Source organism: Haliaeetus albicilla, chromosome 17 (assembly GCF_947461875.1).
Source record: "Haliaeetus albicilla chromosome 17, bHalAlb1.1, whole genome shotgun sequence".
Lineage (NCBI taxonomy): Eukaryota > Metazoa > Chordata > Aves > Accipitriformes > Accipitridae > Haliaeetus > Haliaeetus albicilla.
In genome coordinates this window covers 4383001-4407824 of record NC_091499.1, presented here as the reverse complement: position 1 = coordinate 4407824, position 24824 = coordinate 4383001, and the positions used below count along the sequence as shown (strand labels likewise).

Genomic DNA, 24824 nt, shown 5'->3' with positions numbered 1-24824 from the left:
ATATTGATAATAGAGTATTTGGAGGGGAGCCTGAAAATTCTAAATGTGATCTTAAAAGTGAAATAATTTCTGCTATTCCATTAGAAGTTAGATTTTAATTTCTTCAATGGAAAATAACATAGAAATTTAAAAAAAAAAATTCTACAACTATCTCCTAACTGACAAATCTGTCTTCAGCATTCTAAATTACAACCTTTTTCATCCCATTTTTAAATACCAAACTGGGAAAAATATAAATTATTTTTTTTTTTAAGCTGTACCCTACCTTACTTGTTATTTACTTTGCTTTTAAGGAAGAGACATTCTGGCAGAAAAACTGAAAATTGTCTCCCTCTTTTACATTAATCATTTTTAGACTGCTAAATACCTAAGTGAAGGAATGTACAGCACTCCAACTTAAAGATAAAATCAGGCTGGAGCTTTACATACTTAAAAACAACTTACATCAAAGTCAAGAAGGACTGAGAAGATTAAAAGAGATTCCAGAACTCCAGAGCTGTAGCTGTGAAAAATACTGTTTGTACTGTGCCAGAAGCCTGACCTACTATGCAGTAATTATCATTGCTCTGTAAAGCTTGTTTTACAATTGGTTAACATTTACTCACTGAACTAGAAAACAAATTATGTCAAAGAAATATTTAAGTTCTACAAACCAGATAAATGCAATCTGAATTTAAATGAATTTTGATGTCACTCTAAATAATTATGTTAAGAAAATCTAACAGCTCCCCACCCATTTATTTACTTATTTTCCACTGTGCCATAATAATTTCATTCATGCTTGATTAGAAAAACTTGTAATGTCACAGACTAAACTGATTATTCACATAAGGAAAGTATTGCAATTTCACAAGGTCCCTCCAAACGCATAATTTTAGTGAAAGCAATGCTGAAACACTAGCTATGACAACCCAAAGGACTCAGTTTTATGAGGTGTTTAATTTATTACTAAGAAAATGCTAAAATAACTTCCTCTTAAGTGAAGTATTTGGTATTATAAACACAACAACTGGAAATAAGGAAGTTTTTTCACAAATATTTACTTCAAGACACCTGCAACTTCCCAATGAATACAGAGTCAAGACTAAGGCTGTGGTATCCTAGAACGATTTGTCAATGTTTGAACTGAATTCATCATTGGAACTAGGAAAACCACCACGGTGGAGAAGCAGTCTGTTTAGATCCATATGAAACATTTAAAAAACCCCTATTAATCCATAAAAATGAAGTTGTTGGCAGCTATGCTGAGAATAAGCTAGAGCTAGCTAAATAAAAATCACAGAATCATTTGGTTTGGATCGGACCTCTTGAGATCATCTACTACAATCCCCCTCCTCAAGCAGGATCAGTTCTCCAGGACTGTGTCTAATGAAGATGCTGGACAGTACTGGCTCCAGTACTGAGCTCTGGGGTACACCACTAGGGACTCATCCCCAGCTGGACTTTGTGCCACTGATCACAACCCTCTGGGCCCAGTTGTTCAGCTGGTTTTCAATCCACCTCACCATCCACTTATCTAACTTGTCCCTTGTCAGCTTGTCTATGAAGTTGACGAGATGAAGTTATGGGAGATAGCGTCAAAGGCTTTGCTAAAGTTGAGGTCAACAACATCCACCGCTCACCTCTCATCCACCAAGCTAGTCACCTCATTGTAGAAGGCAACGTGGTTGGTCAAGTGTAATTTCCCCTTCATAATCCATGCAGACTAGCCCAATCACCTTCTTGTCCCTCACGTGTTTGGAAATGGTTTCCAGGAAGATTTCCTCTACCACATTCCGAGGGACTGAGGTGAGGCTGACTGGCCTGTAGTTCCCTGGATCTTTCTTCTTAAAGACAGAAGTGATATTTGCTCTCTTCCAGTCTTCAGGAAACTCTCCCAGTCACCATGACTACTCAAAAATAATCAAGAGTAGCTTTGCAATGACATCAGCCAACTCCCTCTGCACTTGTGGATGCAACCCATCAGGCCCCATGAACTTACAGAGCTGTGCCCTCCATCTGAAGCTACCTGGATGCAAGAGTCCAACAGCAAACAGTTACTTTGGTAGCGCCTGGGTCATCTTCAAGGATGCGTATGCTGGACAGAGAAAGTTTGCTGGCCTCTTCTTTCTGCCTTTCTGCATGAACTGCTGTGCAAACTGCTGCACATCCACCGGCTGCTTCTGTTATCGCTGCACAAGCTGCTGCATCGCCTGGCTGCTATATAGTCCTCTTCCTGGCATGGGCTAAAAGGGAGCTCGACCCTCCCTAATCAGGGGTCAGCTAGAAGAAAGGTTGCAGGCACCCGTTGCTCAAGGACAGCTGATGGAGTTTGTTAGAAGCTGCTAGAGCTACCCTTACCTTAGCCTTACCTGGCACCAGCAGGCACCCTGTTTCCTCAGAGGTTTCCTAGAAGTGCCCAAATCCCAGAAAAAGTGCCCAGAAGGTCAAGAAGATATCAAGACGATCTCGAAGAAGCAGACACTGCCGCACAAACTGCTGTGTATGTTAGCTGCGTGCTGGGCCTGGCTCTCCTACAGATCAACTGAGAATGAAATATGACTGTTTCTAGATTTCATAGTATAGCTGTCTAACAAAGTTGCTTTGATGCTTTGCATTAAGAGAATTTTTGGAATTCACTGCAATATCATATTAAAAAATTAAATCATTTTCAGAAAAAACAGTATTTATAAAAAAGGCATCAAGTTCAGGGAAAATCCTGCCACAAAGATACCCAACTGAAATTAAGCATTAATTTCTGAACATTTGGAATTATATTTTGGAAATATAAATTTCACTTCACTGCATTTAACATAGTAAAGGCAGAGTCTGGAAAACTCCATGCAGTCTGTAATTATATGTCGTAGAAATTTTTAAGAAAGTACGGCAACATGACAAAATTATTTGAAGACTTTAGAAAATTCTTTACATGGGGAGCTGGAGGACCTTAGTTGAATTTTCTCAAAAATAAATGGAATGGTGATTTGATTAGAGAGAAAAAACTTTAAATGTTTCTCTAATGTAAAGCAGACATTAAAAAACCCCAGTTGTTGGAGGCTTAAACTAGATGCACAAGCGTAAAATAAAAAGCACATTTTGAAATGTGGGATTGACAAGAAACACTGGAACAAAGAAATCAAGGAGACTTATGAAGTCTCTGTTGTTGATGTCTTTCAGGTGGAAACTGTACTTCTGTGAAAGATATACTTAACTAAAGTGCAGGAATATTGAGAAAAATAAAGTCCTGCATAACGCAGGGAGCCAGGAAGATGGCGTAGTTGTCCACTGTGGTTTAAATTCCACGCAATGCTAGGTTAACACCCAATCTTTCTATTTTTTGTTGGTCAGTAATATTGGACCAGGGACTTTTCTGAGTAACATCTAATTACCTTCTGAAGATCCTGATGTCATTCTGAGCATTGGTGTAATAGTATCAAGTTGCTGCAGCAGTAACGTGCTGCTCTGAATGCCTGAAGCCAACAAGAGGGACACTGAAAAATTATGTGTGAACGTAGTGCCCACAGAACGGTCTAATGTTTCTCATACAGGAATGAGGAAAAGGGAATGAGTAGCTGTTTCTGCTGGCCCGCTTCTCACAGTGACCAGAACTAAACCCAAAGGCTCTTACTTAGCAAGGTCTCATGTCTAACATAAACCACTTCACTAAAGATAACAGAAGTAAAAAAATACAAAGTGAGTAGTGGTAGAGCAAGGAGAAACACTGGCCTTTTGTAAGAACAGCAAAGGTTTGAGGACTTCTTGCACCCACAGGAAAACACAACGCTGGCTAACACATGTGAATAGAAGCTGGTACCAAGGCAAAAGGAGAAACATAAGGGCAGTACATGCTCATACAAAATTTAAGTTCACTCAAGACATTGTCACAACAAAGACAACTTTTAAATGAGTATTGTATATGTCTCAGGTTGGTTGAAGAATCAGGAATAAGTTCACTGTGTGGTCTCTGGATATTGCCAAATTATCATGTAGCTACTATTTCTTCTGCCATAACCATTACTTTCCTATTCTAAGTAACACCCTAAATAAGGATGCATCATGTATGATGAATTATTGATATTTTTTTTTCTTTTGTAGAGCTACAGTAAATGCTAAGTAGTTTCTTTTGCATAGTTACAGAAGCATGGTAGTAAACAGCAAGCCAGTTGCTTCACTTTGGCTCACAACTCTGTTCTTCCTTTTTTATTGCTCTGCAGAGGAAACAAGCTATATAAGTCTGAAGATCACTACTTGTACTACCTCATTGCTCATGAAGGTTGCTCTCTTCTTCTGCATAAGCCAGCTATACGCAGAATGAGAAGACATAGCAAGGGAGATGAGAGGAAAAGTTGTCACAGTAAGTGAAGAAAGAATGGGAACTAATGAGTTTACCTTTACAGACATAACCAGTAGATTTGCTAAATGCTAGACTATTAATGTGTTTGTTTATTTAGAAAAGAAATATTTATGCATTTTGCTACTACAGCAGTATGAAAGAAGTAATATGCATAAGAATCCAATTTTTATTTATCATTGCACTATTGTTCTCCATGACTGCACTACTTGAATTTTTTAGTGAGTTTGGAATTTTCTCTTAAGCAAAGCCAAAAAAGAGCATGCATCCTGATACAGGATCCTTTAATGCTGCACAGATCTAGTCAGAGAGCTTTCAGGACTTCATTCCTCTCATTCTGAATGATCTCCCTACAGTACATTTCTGTAAACATGTCACATTAGTGTATGCTGTTTTCTGCAAACTCTTTCGTCCTTTGGGATATCTGGAAAGCATCCAGGAAGACCAACTCAGACAGAAGATGTTTCACACACTTCTGTCATCAATTTCCACTGCTGACTTATTTGCGTACCATCATTTAAATGTGTACAAACCTAAACTGCTCTTTGATGCCGGAGCAAGATCATATCCCAGCATGATCACGTGATAGTAATACAGCAGACACCAAGCCACAGAAAGTGACATAGTCAGTATTTCAATAATCATGTGTTGGCCCAAATGATACCACGTAACTCTATCTAGAGTGTATCCATTGGACAAAAGCTGTTATCACTTGATTTGAAATAATGTATTGATCCCCCTTTACTCTTGAAATAACACACAGTCATCATCTAATTCAGTGATGTTGTAAATTTGTGCTTGTAAGCCAATTTCACATACATGTCAACAAGCATTTTGAGGCTGACATAACTTTGCACTAGAAATCTACAATTCAGTTGATCTTTATGCTTATTATAATTATACTATGTTATGTAATTACACTTATTCTATTTCCATAATAATTACTATATGTATTTTTACTATGTAATATTTGATGCAGATTATTCCTGTGACGTGAAAGAAATACTACTACCACAAACTTATTCCTCTTAATAAGGTAACTTTGTCCTAGTGCCCTCTATAGTGAACTCAGGGAGATGGGTGCCCTCTCTGGGACAGGGTCCCACCTTTGGTATTTCTTAGTAGTTCTAATATTCTACTCTGACCTTGGATGATATCATAAAATCCCACTTAAAACACTCTGAAAATGAAAATGCATGGCTCAGACCAGTTCAAAGAGGGAAGAAATCCACTGGTATGGCTTTTTTCCTTCCCTTTCTATCTCATTTTGTATTGTTGCTTACCTAAGTGACTAGCTCTAACATGAGAGTTCTACACATTTCTTTGAGTTTTTGACAATATCACCATTAACACTCTTAATTTCCTCAGCTCCTTACACCTTGCTTTAATGTGTGTTGAGAGGTCTCCAACTTACACACTTTATGATTCTCCTCTCAACTCCTTATTAATCTAAGCCTAATTTTCAAAGGAGTTGAACACTTAAAAATGCTCCTGAGGTAAGTGGGAATTAAAACTTTGAATATAACAAGTACAATACAAATGGAAAGTTTAAAAAAAAAATTTAGGCTCTCAAACTGTGGCATCCAAATTGAACAGATACTTTCAAATGTTTTGGAGTGGTTTTTTTTCCCCTAATATCTTACAGTTCCAGTCTGCAAAATGGGCACAATATCACTTTTAGGTCTGAACAATACGTTGAAGAAAAATCATCAGTTAGTTACACACTCAGTATTATGCTTTAATCCTCAAAAGACAGTCCATGACAAAACCAATAACTTAATATAATGTGAAAGATTTGGAGGATCTGCTGGAAGTACAGAGGAACATGACATCTATAATTAAATAAAAAGGAATATTTAATAGCCATTAGGCGTGCACTGTCCTGTTTGTCATTAAACAGAGCAGAGATCTTGCTACAAACAGTATGTTATTGTGTAATTAAATGTATTGGAAATGCAAATGCACATGGGAGTTGAATTAAGATTGCAAACTATGTTATTAATGCTTGGGCGGGGGTGGCCAGCAGAAAGAGTATTGTAGTGAGCATCTTGCTGGTAGAAAGATAAAGACAGATGCTGAGGCTCTACGCTCTGCTGTTCCCATTGTTTGGCTCAAGGCAACTGTGTGCATGGCCAAGATTATAAAACAATCAGCGCTCCTGTTTTTATAGATATTGGAGTGAGACAGCAGTTCAATTTTATGTGCGAATAGGAAATGTCCATGATGACTGTATCAACGCCCTAATTCCCACTGCAAAATGGAAAAGAAAAAAAAAAAAAGTATTTCCAAATTCATTTATCCACCATTATATATAATACAGGGTGTTAACTCTGAATCTTTGCCTCAAAAAAATTGAGAAGTTCAAAGAGTGATGTCTCTAAAACACAGCCGTATTTATAACAGTTCCTAAAACTGTGAATACACTATTAATAAACTGTGTGTTTTTGCAGATTCAATACCCCACAGAAAAACACTTAAAAATATGCTAAAACTGGATATCCATAGCTTTTCAGCATCCTGGATATTTAATTGCATAACAGTAAGAGTCACAGTAATTATAAAATCCTTAGCAGCATTTAAATATGATATTAAATACGCTTTAATAGCATATTCACCACATAACTTTTGATTCTCCCTTACTACACTGACTTTTTCTGAACAGGTTCTCAATCCTTCCTGTAAAACTTAAATAACTTCAGCTTTCAAATTTTAATGTTCAGCTTAAGTGAAATTTAGTACTATTTTTATAACTTAAAAACCAATATAAAACATAGCTTTAGGACCTACACGTCATTACTCATTTTGTTCAAGAACTAGTCTTCTGTTATTGTAATTACTATTACTGGAATTATGAAACTGGCCTTTAATAATTCACTGTAGTTGACTCTGATCAATGATGAGTAATACTAAATCCTTCCACTTCAGATAATTTAACCGAGATACTAAATATCAAGATGCCTAAACAGACCAAGAATTATTGAAACCCAACTTCAAAACTACAAACTGGGCACAATTTAATTCATAAAACTATTGAAATGTTGGAGTCTGAATATCTTCCCAAACTTTTAGGAGCAGATTAGTTTATAAACTCTCAAAACTGAATTATTTCTTGCGATACCACAATCATAAATATTTATCTGTTCTACTGAACTACCAAATTCAGTAAGTCAGGGAAAATAAAAACATAACACAGATATACCTGTCAGTCAGTTACTTCATTATATTAAAATTCTGTACAGCCAAAGGTTTCTTTCATGTCTTGGGCACAATCTCTTCCCCCCGCCCACCGCCCCTTACTGCATCTCTCTTCTTTGTATGTGTATGCTAGGCTCTGACACTTGCATAACAGCATCTACAGCAAAACTTGGGGCACTAGTACTGGTTTCTGTTAATATTTTAGATAACGACCCTAAATCCATATTTTTATAAATCTTAGATGTATTAAGGTATGGTCTATCCCTGCAATAAAATGAAAACTTCTGGGCCATTTTAATATCCTTTCACTTAAAATTACAGCAGAAACATGTCGCACAAGTGACAATATCTACATCTGTGCTGCCAGTCATTAAAACACTTTAGATGGTTGAAATTGTTAAATCTCCTTCAACTGAAGAGAAACCTCAAGTGTCAAAGCTCGGTTTGTTGTCAGCAGGCTTCATACTCAGCTGCTACCTTCCCATTTTTTATTAGTGCTTGGGAAGCAGTCACACATCAAGGTCAGTTAGCACACTCACCAGTTGTTCACCAAGTTTACTCACCCTTTGACCTTCTTTGCCAGGTGGACCTTGGGGACCCTCCAGCCCTGGCAAACCCTGAAAATACAAGCATTAAACAAATATAACATTCAGTGTTATTTTCATCCTCTATTATTCTATAGAAGTAAGACGAAGCCAAAGAGCCAGATGTCAGGACAAAGCATTTATTTCTAGTAATAAAAATACGTTATTCATAATAACTTCTTTCAGGATAATGTTATATTCAGGTGCAAAAAAATACGCAAACAATAACGATTAATCACATTCCTCCATATAAAGGTTGAATCATTTGGAAAAGAAGAGGTAAGTCAGCACTACTTAAGCATACTTATATTTAACTACGGTGTTATATGAAAAGTGATTTATCTTATTAAGTTAGGATGCCATGAGAAAAAAGACAAAAAAAGTTATGTTCAATGAATGATAACTTAACGCTACAACTCAAATTCAAATATAGGCACTGAAGGGGGAGGGAAAGGGAAGGGAGGGGAGGGAAAAGGGACTAAATTTAGCAGAAGGCCTGATGCTCGCTGTATTGTAGGAACCAGCCCTGTGCAGCTTCCTCTGTGTGCCTGGCTCGCCTTTTCAGATCCCTGCGGAGCCACTTCGCTCTCGCCCTCTCTCCTGACCAGGCAGAGGAGATCTGGGTGTTCCGAACATACCCTCGACTCGCGAGCCTTCCTTCTGAGCTCAGCGCAAGGTCTGCCTTCGCAGTCACAGACTGTTTCCAATGCTTTGGGGCTTTAATTTTGTATCCGATTAATGTACAATACAATCATAAAGCCTTCAAATAACAGTTCTGTACTCAGAAGAGCACACCCCACACCCCCCGCCTTTATGAGTCACTTTGGAACACGTTTTTTTAAAAAAAATTACTTTGAGGAAGCTAACCAATTTCCACTATAGCAACAAGAAACATGACATCAGTTTCAAGGTAAACAGCAAAAAGCACTGAACAGTTCTACTTTGTATAATTAAAAAAGTCTTGAATATAACGTTGCACATTCTTACAGGGTATCACAAAATTAAAAAACTCGTGTTCAGTTTATTTAAGAGTTTGAAATATTAAAATATTAAATTATTAAGCATTTAAATTACTTGGACTCAGGTATTGCTTCACCTTGAGCTATATCTTTGGTCAAATTCTGAGCTCCTTATTTAGAATCAATTACACATATTTATTGCCCCAATAAGGGTAAACTGAGAATCATGTTTTTAAGTGTCCAGATTTCCAGAAATGAATTTAAAAAGTTCATTTATGATCTCTAATTCCCAAGATAAACTTGAGAAAGTAAGCGGACATGCCAAAGTTGCTAGCTCATATATCTTCAAGTGATGTTTTAAGTTGATTAGAATTAAGTCTGACTTCAATTTTAAATAAAAGTAGTCAGTTCAAGGGTTTTTTTATTCCTACTATTTCTCTACTTTCAAACACTGAAGCTAGAAGAGTACCTCAGACAGTATTTCACTACAAGGTTTTTCTTCTTTCACTTCAGTTTATAATGTAAACAAGATAAACTTTAGGATCATTTACAGAACTGATGTGCACCATTTCCACCTTTCCCCCAAAGTTTATGGAACTAGAATATGCATGACAATGTTGTGTCCAACAAATAGATCACAGTAAGTTAATTACAGTGCAGTTATGTAGCTTATACATGTACAAACGCGTAAAGCAGTAAGTGAATGTGACCTCTGTAAACCTTCTCTACTTTTTCCTCACGGTAGTTTGGAACATGCAGAGAATTCTGTCTGTCCAACTTACAATAACAATATTCTGCCTTTCTGGAGAAATTCTGGGAATTCAGGAAGAGATGGAGTCTTCTTTTGTTAATATTTCATTTCTAGTGACAACTTTATGCAGGGCAATGAGATGAAAACTTGTAACGTCTATTTTATGGAGGAGGAAATACTTAGCCTCACATATCTGTACAATAAGGCTCGAAGGGGACAAGAATTACACAAGAATGTAACTGCACAGTAATGATAATTAATAGCCAACATTTTTGTCCAAGACCTACTTTTATTCTTTTTCTTCTCTCTACAATATTATTGTCAAGAAAAAGGAACCAGATAAGGAGGTTTATCTTCGAGGAAAGGGAGGAGAGCAGCTTACAATTGGTAACTAGGCAGGGAGGACTACCCTGTACAAGGAGTCACATCCTGACATTGAAACTGAGGTAAAAGTTCACACTAACTTCAGTGGGATCTTCGGTTTAAAAGGTGATAGGACAACATGGGCCACGTTAACTACCATGGCTGTAAAACACTAATATCTTGGCAACGGTAATGACTTAGCTATGCTATCCCTCTTCAGAATTCACTGAGTGAGATCCTGGAAAAACAACTGAAAAGGAAACTTGCAGGAGGAATGAAAAAGAAAACTTTCTCTACAGTGAAATCTGTCTAAAGGGATGAATAAAACATCCCCTGCTGAACTCCTATAAAACATGGCAATGAATGTGACAGTTTAGCACAGAAAAGAATTACATATTTGTAGGAAAGTATCTACTTAGCTTTTATCCCTACTTAACTTCTGGACACCGCCCTTTGGAGATCAACGATCGGATTCTCGACTCCCTCAAATCACGGATGGCACAGTGCGTAGACAAACCCCACCAAAGGAGCCCACCACCGCAGACAGAAAGGGACAGAATACGGACTGAATATATACAGGTGGCCTCACGGGATATGCCTTCAATTGTGTTGAAAACATTGATGTCTAGAAAGCAATCTATGTTACAGGCACCATCTCCTGTAAACATGTAAAAAACTTCCAAAGCAATTAAAATGATTCACTGTGTGTCACCCTGATAGTCTTGTGCTGGCAAAAGAATGGGTATGGCAATGAGCAGAAGGAGGTGAAGGAATAGCACAAGGCAAAGCAAGGTACAAGACCAGCCTATTCCTGTGGCATCAGACTGGCAGGAAAATATAATGCATCCTTACAGTTGGCCAAATATGCGTGGGATTTTCCTGACTCTGCCAGGCCACCTTTGAGGTTGGAAGGTGATACCCTTCTACCTACTTCATGGAGAAGTGAACTAAACCGACATATGCAGTCTTTAGGGCTTGTACCTGTCATGGACCAGGCAAGCCCCCTGGAGTTACGTGCCTGAAGGAACTTGAGGAACATGAAGCGGAAATGTCTCAAACATTACCGTGTAGCCTGGGGAAAAAAACCAGTCGGTAAGCTGGAGATGGGCTCAGGTGCATCTGAGACTTAGAAAATCTCTTACAATGAGTGAGGATGGCTACGAAAAGAGAAGAAACATGATGCACAGGCAGGCACAAGAGGGTTGTACAAAATCTTGAAAATGAAGTTAAGAGCGGAAACTTGTGAATTCCTGTATAAGAGGTAAATCATAAAGGGAAGTGATGGCAAGGGAAAAGATGCTGGTTGTGCAGCTAGATAAAGAAAAAGCAAGCATGCTATGAAGCACATGCTGACAGATATTTAAACAAAATATTGTCAAAACTTAGACTAAGCTTTAGTTGAGGGAATACAGGAGAAATGACAGGTTTAAAAATGCTACAGTAGAATAAGTGGGCTTTTAAAAGAACTTGCATGTCATTGAAAATATCTGTAGGTATTAACATTTTAATACTTAACAGTGAATATTTTTTTGCAAGTCTCAGGAGATAAAAGCTAATAAGAATTATTAAACTTGAGATGCTGGAAGAAAAATGTGTTTGGAAGTGATAGAAAATCAGCCAACAGTTCAACCAGTTAAGCTGTTTCAAGTTTCATAAGCTATCAATTTAAAGTGTATTAGCTGGCATGTAGCTATCAGAAGCTGCTTATTACAGACGGGCTAAAATCCTGTCATGTGACCCTGCAGGTACAAAAACATTTTTAAATGCCTGATACATCACGACAAGCATCTGCAGAGACATGGTGGAGACTTGGTTCATAAATTTAATAGCTCAGAGTAACTGCGTAAGAACACACTCTGAACAAAAGCAAAACTTTTATCGTGACCTCTTGGTGAATTAAAACAAAACAAAACAAAAAATCCTGGCTGAAGTGGAAGAGTGAAGTTACTTAAGTTCTTATTCATATTACTTCCTCCACAAGCTTATGGCCGATGCCGAAAGAGTAAAATATTAGACAAATAAGTATATTTTCGGTATTCTGAAAGTTGCTTCAAAACACAGCTGATAGTTTTTGAAGCAGAAGGCTAGACAGCTGCCTTATATACTCGTAGGTAGTGTTGCTGAAAGAGGTTCCGAGCATGGCAGCCTTTCCTTCTCAACACAAATTAGAAATAGAAAACAAATGCTAACAACAATAAGGCAGGTCTAATTAAGGCACAAAATTTATTTCATTATAAACCTTTATAGACTGGTTTCTATGTTCTATACACAAACTACTCTCATGCATTTTTTTCCTCACTATGAATTCCAGCAAACACATGACCTCGATTTTTACGGAATAAATGCTACTAGACAGGGAGAAAGTGTATGTAGTTTAGTGAGACAAGTCAAAGACAAAATCAGGTATGCAGAAGCACCTCATGGTAATGTAAGAATAGGTTATTTTTTAACCATTTGAATATATGAGCTTTTATAATGATAAAACTTGCTACTTTAAAAAGACCCAGCTATAAGAGGCATGATTTGGCTAAGCAATTTGGAAACCATATGTTTACAAACAGAAAGGTATAGCCCTACCGAAACAAAATTAACACTTAAACCTTTTTACAAGTGAATTGGTGGGCAATTCCCACTGCAGGCACTCGACCTAGTTCAACACACAGTTCTCACCAGCATAAAGAAAAGCTGTCACACTGAAGAATTAAATATGCAATGATCCCTCTGTAAAACCCACAAGCTGAGCAGCATAGAATCACACAAATCAATAGTCAGGTAAAAACTGACCACAGATATCCAAATTCCTGACGGAACACGATGTCTGATTACGGGAAAGAGCTGCAGCCTGACTGACTTGAAGAACATTCCCCAGCCACCCAAATACTGCTCGTGGGATGGGTGGTACAGCGGTGGCCGCACTCATGCAAGAATGTCCCAGCATCCCCGACAGGACGCATCAAGATGCAGTTGAATTCGGTCTTAAATTCATCTACTTATCCCAAGATGTTACCAGACAACAGCTTCTACTGTGCAGGTCATGACTGTCACTGTGATCCTTCTATCCTGTTTTGAGGATATTTTCCTCTTTGGCCTGTTTGTACCACATTGAGGGGAAATGAATGGCTTCCTCTCATGAAAGAGTGGACTATTACCCTCAGCAAGCAAAGGAGCTGAAATATAAATACCATCCCTGCAGTCAAGACGGTGACAGTGTTGGTTTCCCAGATATCTTCAAGCCAGTTTACTTGCTGTGACTGTCCTGCCGCCCTACCTTGAAGCCCAAACAGGAGGATGAGGAAAAGAGAGATCTTAAAATATGACTACGATGGTTTCCTCGTCTTGTCCACAAGACTGCCCATCACCACCCATGTGGAAACCCACAAAGCCTGCAGACACACCTCACCGTCACAAAATTTTGCTAGAGTGGGAAGAACGGCACAGGAAAATCACAGATGGATGACTAATTTCTTGTTGTATTACCGTTCAGTGAGGGAAATTAGAGTACCACTTATCTGAAATACCTCTATCTTCAGCATATCCAAACATGACCTGGTCTCATTTACATCCTTACTGAAGTCAGTCAAGATGGCAAGTTGAAAGATTTGTACCCCATGTTTGGCCTCTTACGGCTCCTGCAGTAATTGTACTGTTTTCTTGGGAGCGCAAAGTGGAATAGGCCACAATTTTGCTTTCAGAACTGCTGCCAACCCGTTTACTTCTGTGGGAAAGGAGGCAGCATTTAGCAGAAGTATTTCAGTCTGCCAGAAAACATGATCAGCTACATTTTCATGATAATTTATTACTGAAGCAAACAGAAAATATGTTCTCACTGATCTCATTATGCTTTGGGTTGGGTCATTTCTGTAGCTCTCTCTGGTAACTTAACTTGAAATCTAATTCGCTTCAAAGACAATCATTTCAAAGGGAAATTGGAAGAGTAATTTCACAGAAGTTCACACTTTATGAACCTAGTACTTTTAATAGACATGGGTGTATTTTCTAAGCAAAAAAAGTATCATTTAAAATCCTGAGGCGTAATTTGAAACAATTCTTTACATTGATGTCTACTGCATATGGGACTATTCTCAAATTATTCTTCTAATAAAGGACATATAAATCACATTCATGCCAATTTAGCAGACTGCAAATTTTTGAAAAAGAAATTTTCTGTAAGGCTAAGACATCAATCTTCACTTGTGCCTTCAGTATCAGTATTACTGCATAAAGAAGATAAAAAACAGATTGAAACTGCTAAAACATCTTCTATTTCGCTAAAAGGGTAATCTTAATAGGATCTGCTTCCATACTTAAAAAGCATTTTTTAAAGAAGAGAATATTTGCAAGTTATACTGTGAGAGTTAAAGATCACTGTATCTCATGCAAAACAACTGAACAGTTCAGTATTTTCATGAAATTAATACACCTCCGTTAAAAGCTCAAGAAAATAAATTTCAGATTTTTCTCCAAGGGGTGTATATGAAAAGAAAAGACAGAATGAAAATATAATTTTCTGTCTATACTTTCTATACTTAACTAAAATTGCTCTCCTTTATGTGATTACATGAAAGGAAAGAGGATAATATTAGTTGAGATGCTTACTAATGGGGGTATGTGCCCCCTTCTTAAGTAATACAAGTTATTCAGATGACTTATTTTTTCCACTGTGAGAAAAGAAAGGAATTGTGTGCAGAAGTCAAGACAAGCAAAAACTGGCACATGATTTTTCAGGAAGAATCGTCCAAAATACTGCTGCCCATTACAAGAGCAAGAACTCCGGGATACCAAACGCCTCCTCTTTAGAGTTCTGTGTAAATGCCAAATAATTACACTACGACCAAAGTGTTGCATCAAATGAATTTGTGAAATCCCTAGGCGATGCTGCCGAAAGTGAATTTTAGCTTTACACGAATAACTGCCAAGGCTCCGAGGGGAAAGCTGCGTAATCTGTTGCTGGTGTTTGTTTAGGGAGGGGAGAGCCAAAAGTGACGGCAGAGCTTGCCCGGGCCTGAATCTGCAGCTTCCTCCCGCAGCCGCCTCCACGCCGCACTTGTGCGCCAGTTTCCTTTGGCTCGATTTAACCAGACCTAGGAGCCAACATTCCAACTATCTGTTTAGTAAGCAAGTCTTGGGGACTTCTGTCTGTGACCGACTTAAGCCTCGGCTTCTGCGTAAACACTTGGTGCCATCTGGATGACTATTTTATAACTCCTGAAAGGGATAGGTTCGCAGGAACGTACGTACGGACGCTCGTTTTCCTCAGGAACTAAAAGCAGTGTATCGAGTGTCAAGAGGAATAGTTATCATATATTTTACAAGAGATGGCTGCGCTACCTTCCCTCACCTGTCGCACTTCTGACACGGCACGCACGGGCTTAAGCTGGGGATACCAGAGTGGGCAAGTTGCGGAGCCAGCTGTGCCCCTGCAGAAAACAGTCCCCAGCTTCTGCCACCACATTCCACATTTTGACAAACCCACAAAACATAGCAGTATAATCCCTCCCGTTTATTCTCTGAAGGGTCCTCAGCTACAGTACAATTTATCAAGGAACTTAAACTTTTAAAGACTAAACATATCCCTGCATAAAGTGGGCAAAATTAGGGAGAAAAGTTCAAAATATATTCCCAGCATGCATTATAAAAACTTGAAAAGTACTAACGAAAAGAGACATCTAGTACTTACAGAGCAATTCAGAAAGAACATACCAGAGAGATTAAAGACAGCATAAAGAAAGGATGAGAATCAGTCATGACTTTGGACTACTCCCATAAAACTACTACCATAACTGAGGAGACAAAATACATAGATATATCTTGAGTTGTGTAGTGTTAACTGACTCCATGGAAACATAGAAAAACTTTATATCCTTACTAAAAGTGCTTAAATATGCACATATATGTCAAGAGTTAACGATCTGAGCCACTAAAATGTATTTGTATGAATAATGCATGAATCAAATATACTTAGAACTGCTGAAATCATTAATTTCGTTAGGATTCTACATAAAGCCTATGAATTTTCTCATATATTTCTTTTTACAGCTTAGCATATTTTGCACTACAACACTGTTTCTTTTTTCCCCTCTAATTCATCATGCAAGAATGATGAAATTGTATTAACAAGACTTCTGTACCTGCCTTAAAGAAATGTACAGAAACACATGGCCTGCAATTCTAATTCTCTTCACTGCAGAAACGTATAGTCAGGCATACACAATCTCCTTCTGAGTTATCTGCTATTTCTGCAAGTGAGATGTTTTGTTAAGTGTGCATGCTTTAGGGTTTTGGTACAGATTTTCTGTTAACTGACATCAACCAGGAGTATTCAGAGGTCTACCATTTTTTTCAGAGCAATGCACTTTCTGAGCTGTGAAATTTCCATTTCAAACTCATAAAATCATTTTGCATCTTAAAAAAGCAGTGGTATTATTTCCCATTTTGCAGTTTGGCGTATGCTCACCCACCTGACAGGTTGTTACAGCTGCTGGGTATTTATGAATTTGGCCACACATACTGCCTCCAAGTATCCCTCATTCTCTACAGAGACTATAATGGCTGTATTTGTCAGTCGAACACTTTTAAAAATACAGCTTTTTCCTCCAAGTACTAATAACTTCATTCTCTTCTGCATTTTTTCATGTTGGAAGACAGAGCTCGCTTACCGTGCTTCTGAGCAGCGCGGGATTTCCTACACATCAGGGATGCCCGAGCACTTTTAGACACAGGGTCACTGACACCTTTTAGACTTTCACAGGTACCAATAGCACAGACAAATGAAAAAACAAGAGTTTATACCACTCACTGTTCCGTGCTTCTGTAGATTACCTACGGACAACTCTCTGCGGACCGAAGGACCACCGCCCAGCTGTTTGGGAACGACTGCAGTGAAGCAGTCTCAGCCTTTTGCCACCTTCACGCTCCCCGCGCTGAGGACAAGACCAGAGTGCAGGTCTGTGCGTGGGCAGAACGTTCCGGCCCTGCACAACGCTGCTGATGCTCTAGTTTATACTGAGACCGGCATATATGGTAGACCTTCTCCAGCTTATTCCACCGGTGTGTGATTTTGATGGAAATACATAGGAATGGAAGAGCTGCGCAGGGCAGCAGAGCTCTGGAATGCCATCGTTTCCCACCTGTCTCAATATGCAATTGCACTGGGGCAGAAGGTCGACGACCCAGGCCCTGTTGTCCAGTTCGAGCAAAACCAAGTGCCTTTCAGTATTCCCTCCCTCCCTGCCCAAATGCGTTTTGGACTTAGCTCTAACAGCGTGTCATTATTTGCACTCCTCTTGCCTCCCTGCACCCCAGCATAATAATTCATTTTGCATTTTGATAAAAAGAAATAAATCATTTTCACATTAAGAAAAACTAAAAATGACTATAAGTAGAGGATAACTTTATGACATCATGCATGAGTCCCAAATGAATGGAACATTTAAAAACTTTGCTTTAACAGCGTTCATAACTGAAACACTGATGTCACATTTTGGCTCTAAGAGGATGAACGGTCCCGACACAGTAAGTTCTCATTCAGTGACACATGAATCTTGATATTATCTGACCTCCTACTCATTCACAGCAAGATATGACATCTTCCTTTCATGATTATATATCCTAAGAGTCACGGCCACACAGAAGTCACACAAATAAAACAACTCTGAAGACTGGATTTTCCCTGAGCCACCACTATTTATGTCATTTGTCTTTTAGCTCTTGCCAACAGAAACACATGACCATTTACAGTGGTGGAGAGAGAAAGCCTTCCTGCTGGGCCGTATATTCCCGCAGTGTTGTAATCTGTCTTCAAACTGCTAAACCAATTCACACTCACTCTTGTCTCTTCTCTCAGTTAGCAGCTACACGAAAAAAAAATGTTTCAGTACATCAGTTACTAACATCCCTCTGAAGACTAGTATCTGCTTTCCTAAAATTTAAAATGTTTCCTTTTAAAAAGCGTGAGGACAACCATCAGTGGATGTACCAATGCAGAGACATCTGGCTATGCCTGAATCAACTGAACTGAAACATTTGCACAGCATTTTATAATCAAAGAAATGCAATTCTTTGACAGTCCATTTTATGAAAGTGAATCACTGAAGGTACAGAAAGAGTAAGTTCAGTCAGTTTGAAAGCAGCGTCTGATTTTCGATATCATACTACTAACCTCTGAATGTGACTATTAGGAAAGCTAAGTGTCCACAACTGCAACTGAAGACAATGAATGCATTTGAAACAGGCCCAACATACCCAGGTGCTGCTATCCGAATGGATGTAGTCATTTTTCCATCATTTACACAAGAAATGCTCAAAAGGACCATTCTATGGTTCTATAGCGCACAGAAAATAGGCATCCTCAATTCTAATTCCTATGTCTTATCTTCAGAAGTATCCTATTACTATTTCAGTGATCCCTTCAAGGCCTGTAAGAATCTGTCTGAAGCAAGATCTACTCCAATCCATCTATTGCAGTAACAATCCTAGAATCAAGGTTGTTTACTAAAAATATTTCACTGTTAACTCTTTCAACACACATTTTGGCGGTATATTCAAGAGCTGAAGGACATAAATGGCCCTGTTTACCTCCAGCAAGACACAAACTGTAGCAAACAGACACTGATCTTGGGACACAGGACTAATTTATCTCCAGGAAATCAAGACACCGGATATTTAGATTTCCTAATCCAAAAACAAGTACCATAAAAGATGGCAACTTAATTTTGAAACCTTAGAGTAGAATTTATTTTTATGTTATGGGTCTCTGGTTACATCCTTCAATGTTCGTCAGATCTAATGGAGATCCTTGCTGCTCAGTCTTGGAAATGGAGAGAGTGAAAAGACAATCTATAATCATTTACACTATGAATGATAGTTCTTATGAAGTTTATTTAGGATTACATGGGCAACAAGAATAACGTAGAAGTAGTTCATAACACTGAGTTTGGGGGAAGAGCTATTCATGCTGTGGAACCACAGCCTGGGAATTCGGGAGCTTTTCTCTTTGTTTTCATTTTTGCCACGCTCTTTTGCACCATTCTCAATTGTTTTTACTCAAATGGACTGTCCTTAATGGGAGGCCTTCTCATTTCAGTTTGTGAGAAAAATCACTTTGGTTCACAGAGAATTCATTACTTTTATGAAGCAAAACTTGCCCTGGAGAGTTTTGGGGAATTTCTCTTTAGGCTTCTTACACGCTTGGGGCACAGATCATTGCAAAGAAATTAAAAACATCTTCCACCATCTCACTGCAAGGAAATTAAAAACATCTTCCACCATCTCTATGGCACTATCTAGCCAGAATACAACTAATACGCAGGTCAATTCTCTTTTCTGGTGCACAGGCACGTACCATATCCTCACAAAGAAACCGTTAGATCCATACTCAAGAAGTCTTTCCTTGATACTTGAAAGACAACTAATTGTCATGTCTGACCTCACATATTCCTTTTTGCAGGTAAATTACAGAAAAGGAATAAATGAATTGGTGACCAAATTTGCAACTTCCTGAGTCTGATATGCAGAAGACAGACACCTGTCTGCTTTTTTCCCTCTGAGAATTGTAGAAACCATAAAACCCCCCTAAATTATTGAAATATTGTTCTTCATACAAATCTAGTAAGTGATTTTCCATCATTATAACATTACATTTCTTTTTCCTTTCCAGTCTGTGTTTGCTATGCATATCTGATGATTACATAAGATAAAAAGATTGTATGGATGTCAAGACCACGACATGTAACTCTGCAAGTGTTTGAAAGGACAAACTAAACAATTTTCTGTGTGAAAAGAATTTTACAACCTCTTTTTCCGGGTAGAGAATGCTTCATAGAGAAGCATATGCTATGCTCAAATATTATTAGACATGTCCAATCACCAAAATTTAAATGGACTATAATTAAGCCCATACTGAAATTATTTCAATTATTTTTATTATCGATAGCAGCATTACTGCGTAATGCAAGGAACCAGAAGCATATGACGTGCTTCATAAAAGACAATGGTCTATGTCTTTGTGGTACCAACAAATGGAGTGAGCCCAAGCATGCGACTGTGTGTGTGATCAACAGCAAATATCAAGCTGGACTGGTGGCAAGTAGGTGAAATGGCCTGGAAACCAGGGGAATATACATGTGTGTGTGTACACATGTGTTTTGCGTGGGAGTCTGTGAGTGAGGAGGTCTGTGAGCCTCAGGGGGGACTGAAGGTCCAGGTCCCAGGAACTGGAAAGACCAGGAGCAGGGACACCTACTGGTTAGGCTGTGTGTCAGCTCAGCTGCTAGAGGAATGCACATTGTATATACGTCCATATTTCCAGTACGAGACCGTCATCACGATCAGCCAGAGAGAGTACAGGATGAGGCCGTTGGTGCTGTTTGTGTTTGTGGGAGTGCTGAGTGTCCCCATCTGTGCTGACCTGTGTGGCCAGACCTGTCTATATGTGTTGTATGTATGCTTGCGTGCCAATTTGGAGTGCATGCTCAGCCCCGCTGCCAGTAGGACCTGAGGGCAAAGAGCTGTGACAGCCTCACATCTATCTGGCTGCTGGATGCATCCCCATGTTCTTAACTTCCTGAAAATAGGGTCTTGTGTGTCAAATTTGAACATATGCATGCTATATATAGAATCCTGTGTCATATATAGGGCATTGCACGCATAACTAAGTACTTAATAGAATAACCTGATGATAGAGTATTTACAGTATCTGAAAAAGCATTAAGTAGTTTTGCAAGCTTTTACTGAAAAGTGGTTTTCACTAAAAATAACAAGGGAATTATTTGGCTTTAACCAGCCTATACTATCTATACACAGAACAAAACCCCCAATATTCTTGTTAGCATTTGGTGGGAAACAAGATGTTTTAAATATGCTTATTTTCTTTATATCTATAAAATTCCCTTTTCCCTGCTTCACAATTCATACAGAAAATGGAGAGGCGTTCTAAAGAAAGGTACTTGGCTCTTAAATTTAATAATGAAAGTATTTACATTGCAAATAAGCTAAAAACTGCAACATCTCTTAGTGATTTTCTTTCATCTGTTTTTGTTTTACATGTACTTACGCTCAAGGCAGCTGGTCCCGGAGGTCCTGCATCTCCCTAGTTAAAATAGAAGAGTAAGCAAATCAGCAATCTCTCTAGCTGTACATATTTAACCTCTAGGCATTTTAGAGGATATGCATTACTGCAGAAGTAAATTCAGTATAATAATCAAACATGCTCCAATTATGAAAATATATGAGTAAAGCAATGTTCTTTTTCAGTAATGGCGTAGATGTACACAGTTCACCACAGGTTAAATGGAAGAAAATGGCAGGCATCTGCATAAATGAATCACAGCTTAAAAAAGGCAATCCTTCAAAACGTATTTGCATGTTAAATTACAAGCTGCAGCTTACATGCACAAGGTGGCCACTGAAGTCAGTGTGACAGCTCACATATGTAATGACATCTGTGTAAAATGTTCACAGAATTAGGTCGCTGAGGCATGAATTGTGCTCTCAGACCTTCAGATTCAGTCCGTGGGAGCAAATCAGAGCATCCAGAGAACAATTCAGAACATCTAATTTAGGCTCCTGCTCTGAATTCCATTCAAAATTTATTGTGATAAAGAGTACTTGTCTTCCATATTTACAGTTAGTCTGTGTTCATATTCTTCAACCCTTAAACTACACAAATGGCAGCAGTGGGTGTTCATCACATGTAGTTAAGACAATGTGTTCAATATTGAAGAAATATCATGCATACTCGCATATATGTACAACTTTATGGATAAAAAAAAGTACCTTTTCTCCTTTAGGACCAGCCACACCAGGACTACCAGGGTCACCTTTTAGTCCCTGGGCAAAGAAGAAAAATGCGTATTTGTTGTCATGTGTGGAAAGCGTTGGACAAAATCCTGTAGTGCTGTGATTTAGTATATGCTAACCAACTAAGCCTAAAATATTATCACATTATTAGTACTGCTATCTCATAATTCTTTATTTTGATTATTTTGTGAACAAAGAAACATCTATCAAAGACTGCATCTGTCTTCAACACATAATTAAACATACAAAGTGAACTATCTACTTGATTGTGCCTCATTATGGCAAGTAGCATGTAGAAATACAAAGTTCCATTGCAGTCCCAATAGGTCCGTGTCTTGCATGGCCAACAAAGATAAAATAAAATACTAGAGAAAGTACGAGTACATTCACTTAACCTCTGCTAAAATTGGGAGAGGCAGAGGTGGACAGAGAGCTGTGGATTCTATGTTTCAAGTAGCAATGCTGAGCTGGCGAGCAACAGCAGGGTATAGCTCAGAGCTGCCGCACATCCTCTCACACTCCCATCTTCACCAGTGTTTGAAAAGGCAATTAGAGAAATAATTGAGTCCTTCATATGTCCCTTCTTAGTTCTGCCTTCAGCCGGAGAAGCAGATAATACTGCCTAGTCTTAACATGTTACATACGCAGCAATTTCACAATCGCAGAATCATAGAACAGTTTGGTTTGGAAGGGACCTTTAAAGCTCATCTAGTCCAGCCCCCTGCAGTGAGCAGGGACATCAACTCGATCAGGTTGCTCAGAGCCCCGTCCAACCTTGACCTTGAATGTTTCCAGGGATGGGGCATCCACAGCCTCTGTGGACAACCTTTTCCTATGTTTCACCATTCTCATCGTAAAAAATTTCCTTCTCCTATCTAGTCTGAATCTACCCTCTAGATGGTCTACGATACAGCTCTTCCACTAACACCTCTCATCAAAAGCACCCCCAAAAAAATCTTTAGAGCCAGCACATAATCTTTGTTGTCTTCTCCTTGCTGCAAAACACATGGAAAAGCGAGAGGTTTTGAAATATGCCCAGCAAATTCAAGCCATTCTGCAATCAGGAATGAACTTAATCCTGATGCTGGACCAACCTGTCAGGAACTCCTTGTTTAAGCCAAGAGATTTGTCTTGTGCCTTCCCTCTGATCATTGCTTTAGAGGCATGTGACAGGAGACCATGTACATTGTAAGTCAGAGAGCGCTCTACAGGTTCAAAGATTTTCCTTAGAAACCCAATGGCAATAATGTAGGCAATAAAGGACCGAATCATAATGAGATACTCCACAAGTAGGCCACCATCGTTATTATTGCGGAGGTTAGATAGGTCAAGGACAGAAAAAATTCATCTACATTTGGAGTAGGGTTTACTAACTTAAGGTCTTCCCAGCCCCCTTTTTGCCCTTGCAAACTCACTTCCTCAGTTTGCGATAATTGGAAAGATGGAGACAACTGCCATGAAAATGATAAGTAACATCTGTGCCTTGGTGGGTACAGAAACATTAAATCAGTGAGTGTTCTAAATACTGCATATTTGTGCAACTTCACTTCCTGCTAAAATTACATTAATTCACCATCTGGAAGGAACATCATTTAGAACTATATGAGCATTTAAGTACCCACTTTGAATTAAATTTGTGGTTGTTGTAAATACCCCTGATTTAGCTTTGATTTGTCCTTTATTAAGCTTGCCAAATATGTAATAGTTAAATCAGAAGTAGTTTTGCTGTTTGAACTTAAAAAATGTAATAGGCAGATGGATTCAAAAACCAAGCCAAAAAATTGCTTTCTTTATACAATCTGCATATGTATGACATAGTTTTAGTATTGTTTCCATTTACTGCATTTTACTTTTCACCTCCTTCTGAAAGACTGCATGAAACACATCCACTCCATATTCTAAAAAGACATTTTAGCGATTTTTCAGGTATGCAAACTGTATGGATTTGGTTCAAAATCACCATTAACAAATCAGCAGTGGAACAATAGGTTTCAGTTTAAGAATTAGCTCTTAGGCTGCATATTTACAGAAAAGAAAAGATAAGGCTAAAAAAAAAATCTGCAACTCACAGACAGCAATATGTATCTGTGTGTGTCTCTACTGAATAGAAAAGACAACTGCAGATGAAAGATACTAAACCCAAGCCATGTATCATCAAACTATGAACCTCATTTTTTCCTAACTGGTGTGTTTAAAGCTTTTACTAGTGTTCCTGCAGTGCACCTCGGTGAGATATGCAGTTTGACAGCTACTGCAGAGATGATGACCACAGAGGTCGACCTCACATAAAAAGGACAAGGGGAAACTACGTACTTGACAACAAGCCTTACAGGGTTTGAAGCAGGATTTTTGAGTGCCCAGGAAGGTTTTCATAGGAAGTATTTATTTTAAGATACTTGAATTAGCTTTCCTTTGCAGTTTAAAAGCCCAAGAAAGAGCAGTAGTATCAGGAAAAAAAAATTGCTTAAAAGGTTATCCCACTAGAAGTATTTCTTGTTCTTCTACACATTATATATCTTTTAAAAATAATATCATCTTAAGTCCCAGACATAGTGAATGCTTGCAAAACCACATCTGGTACTGCACCATGCCTATTCTTCCCTACAGCCACCTTTTTAAAGCTGCTGAGAGGTTTAGCTGCTGCTGACTGTCTCTGAAATGACATAAGAAGTAAGAATTCCTGTGCTAAGTCAAATCTGTAGCTCCTTCTAGCACAGTACGGTACAGTATCCTGTCTCTGGCAGAGACCAGAACAGGATGCTTCAGTAAAATGGATGTGGTTATCTAACAGATATAATTCGGATGATTTTAGATTAAGCTTTAAATTAGAAAAGCTCATTTTCTGC

The 24824-nt window shown here is 38.5% G+C and overlaps 1 protein-coding gene across 6 annotated transcripts in view; it reads right to left on the bottom strand.

The window, feature by feature from the left end:
* Positions 1 to 24824, bottom strand: part of COL19A1 (collagen type XIX alpha 1 chain) — a 207534-nt gene that overhangs the window by 77571 nt on the left and 105139 nt on the right. For all 6 annotated transcript variants that reach the window (XR_011328356.1, XM_069804592.1, XM_069804595.1 and 3 more), the window contains 3 exons: positions 21955 to 22008; positions 21233 to 21268; positions 8089 to 8142 (listed from right to left, as the gene is read on the bottom strand). Coding sequence is in view for 5 of the 6 variants with exons in the window: in XM_069804592.1 (XP_069660693.1) it covers positions 8089 to 8142; positions 21233 to 21268; positions 21955 to 22008 (144 nt within the window). In the remaining variant the exon portion in view is untranslated. The remainder of the gene's footprint in view (positions 1 to 8088; positions 8143 to 21232; positions 21269 to 21954; positions 22009 to 24824) is intronic.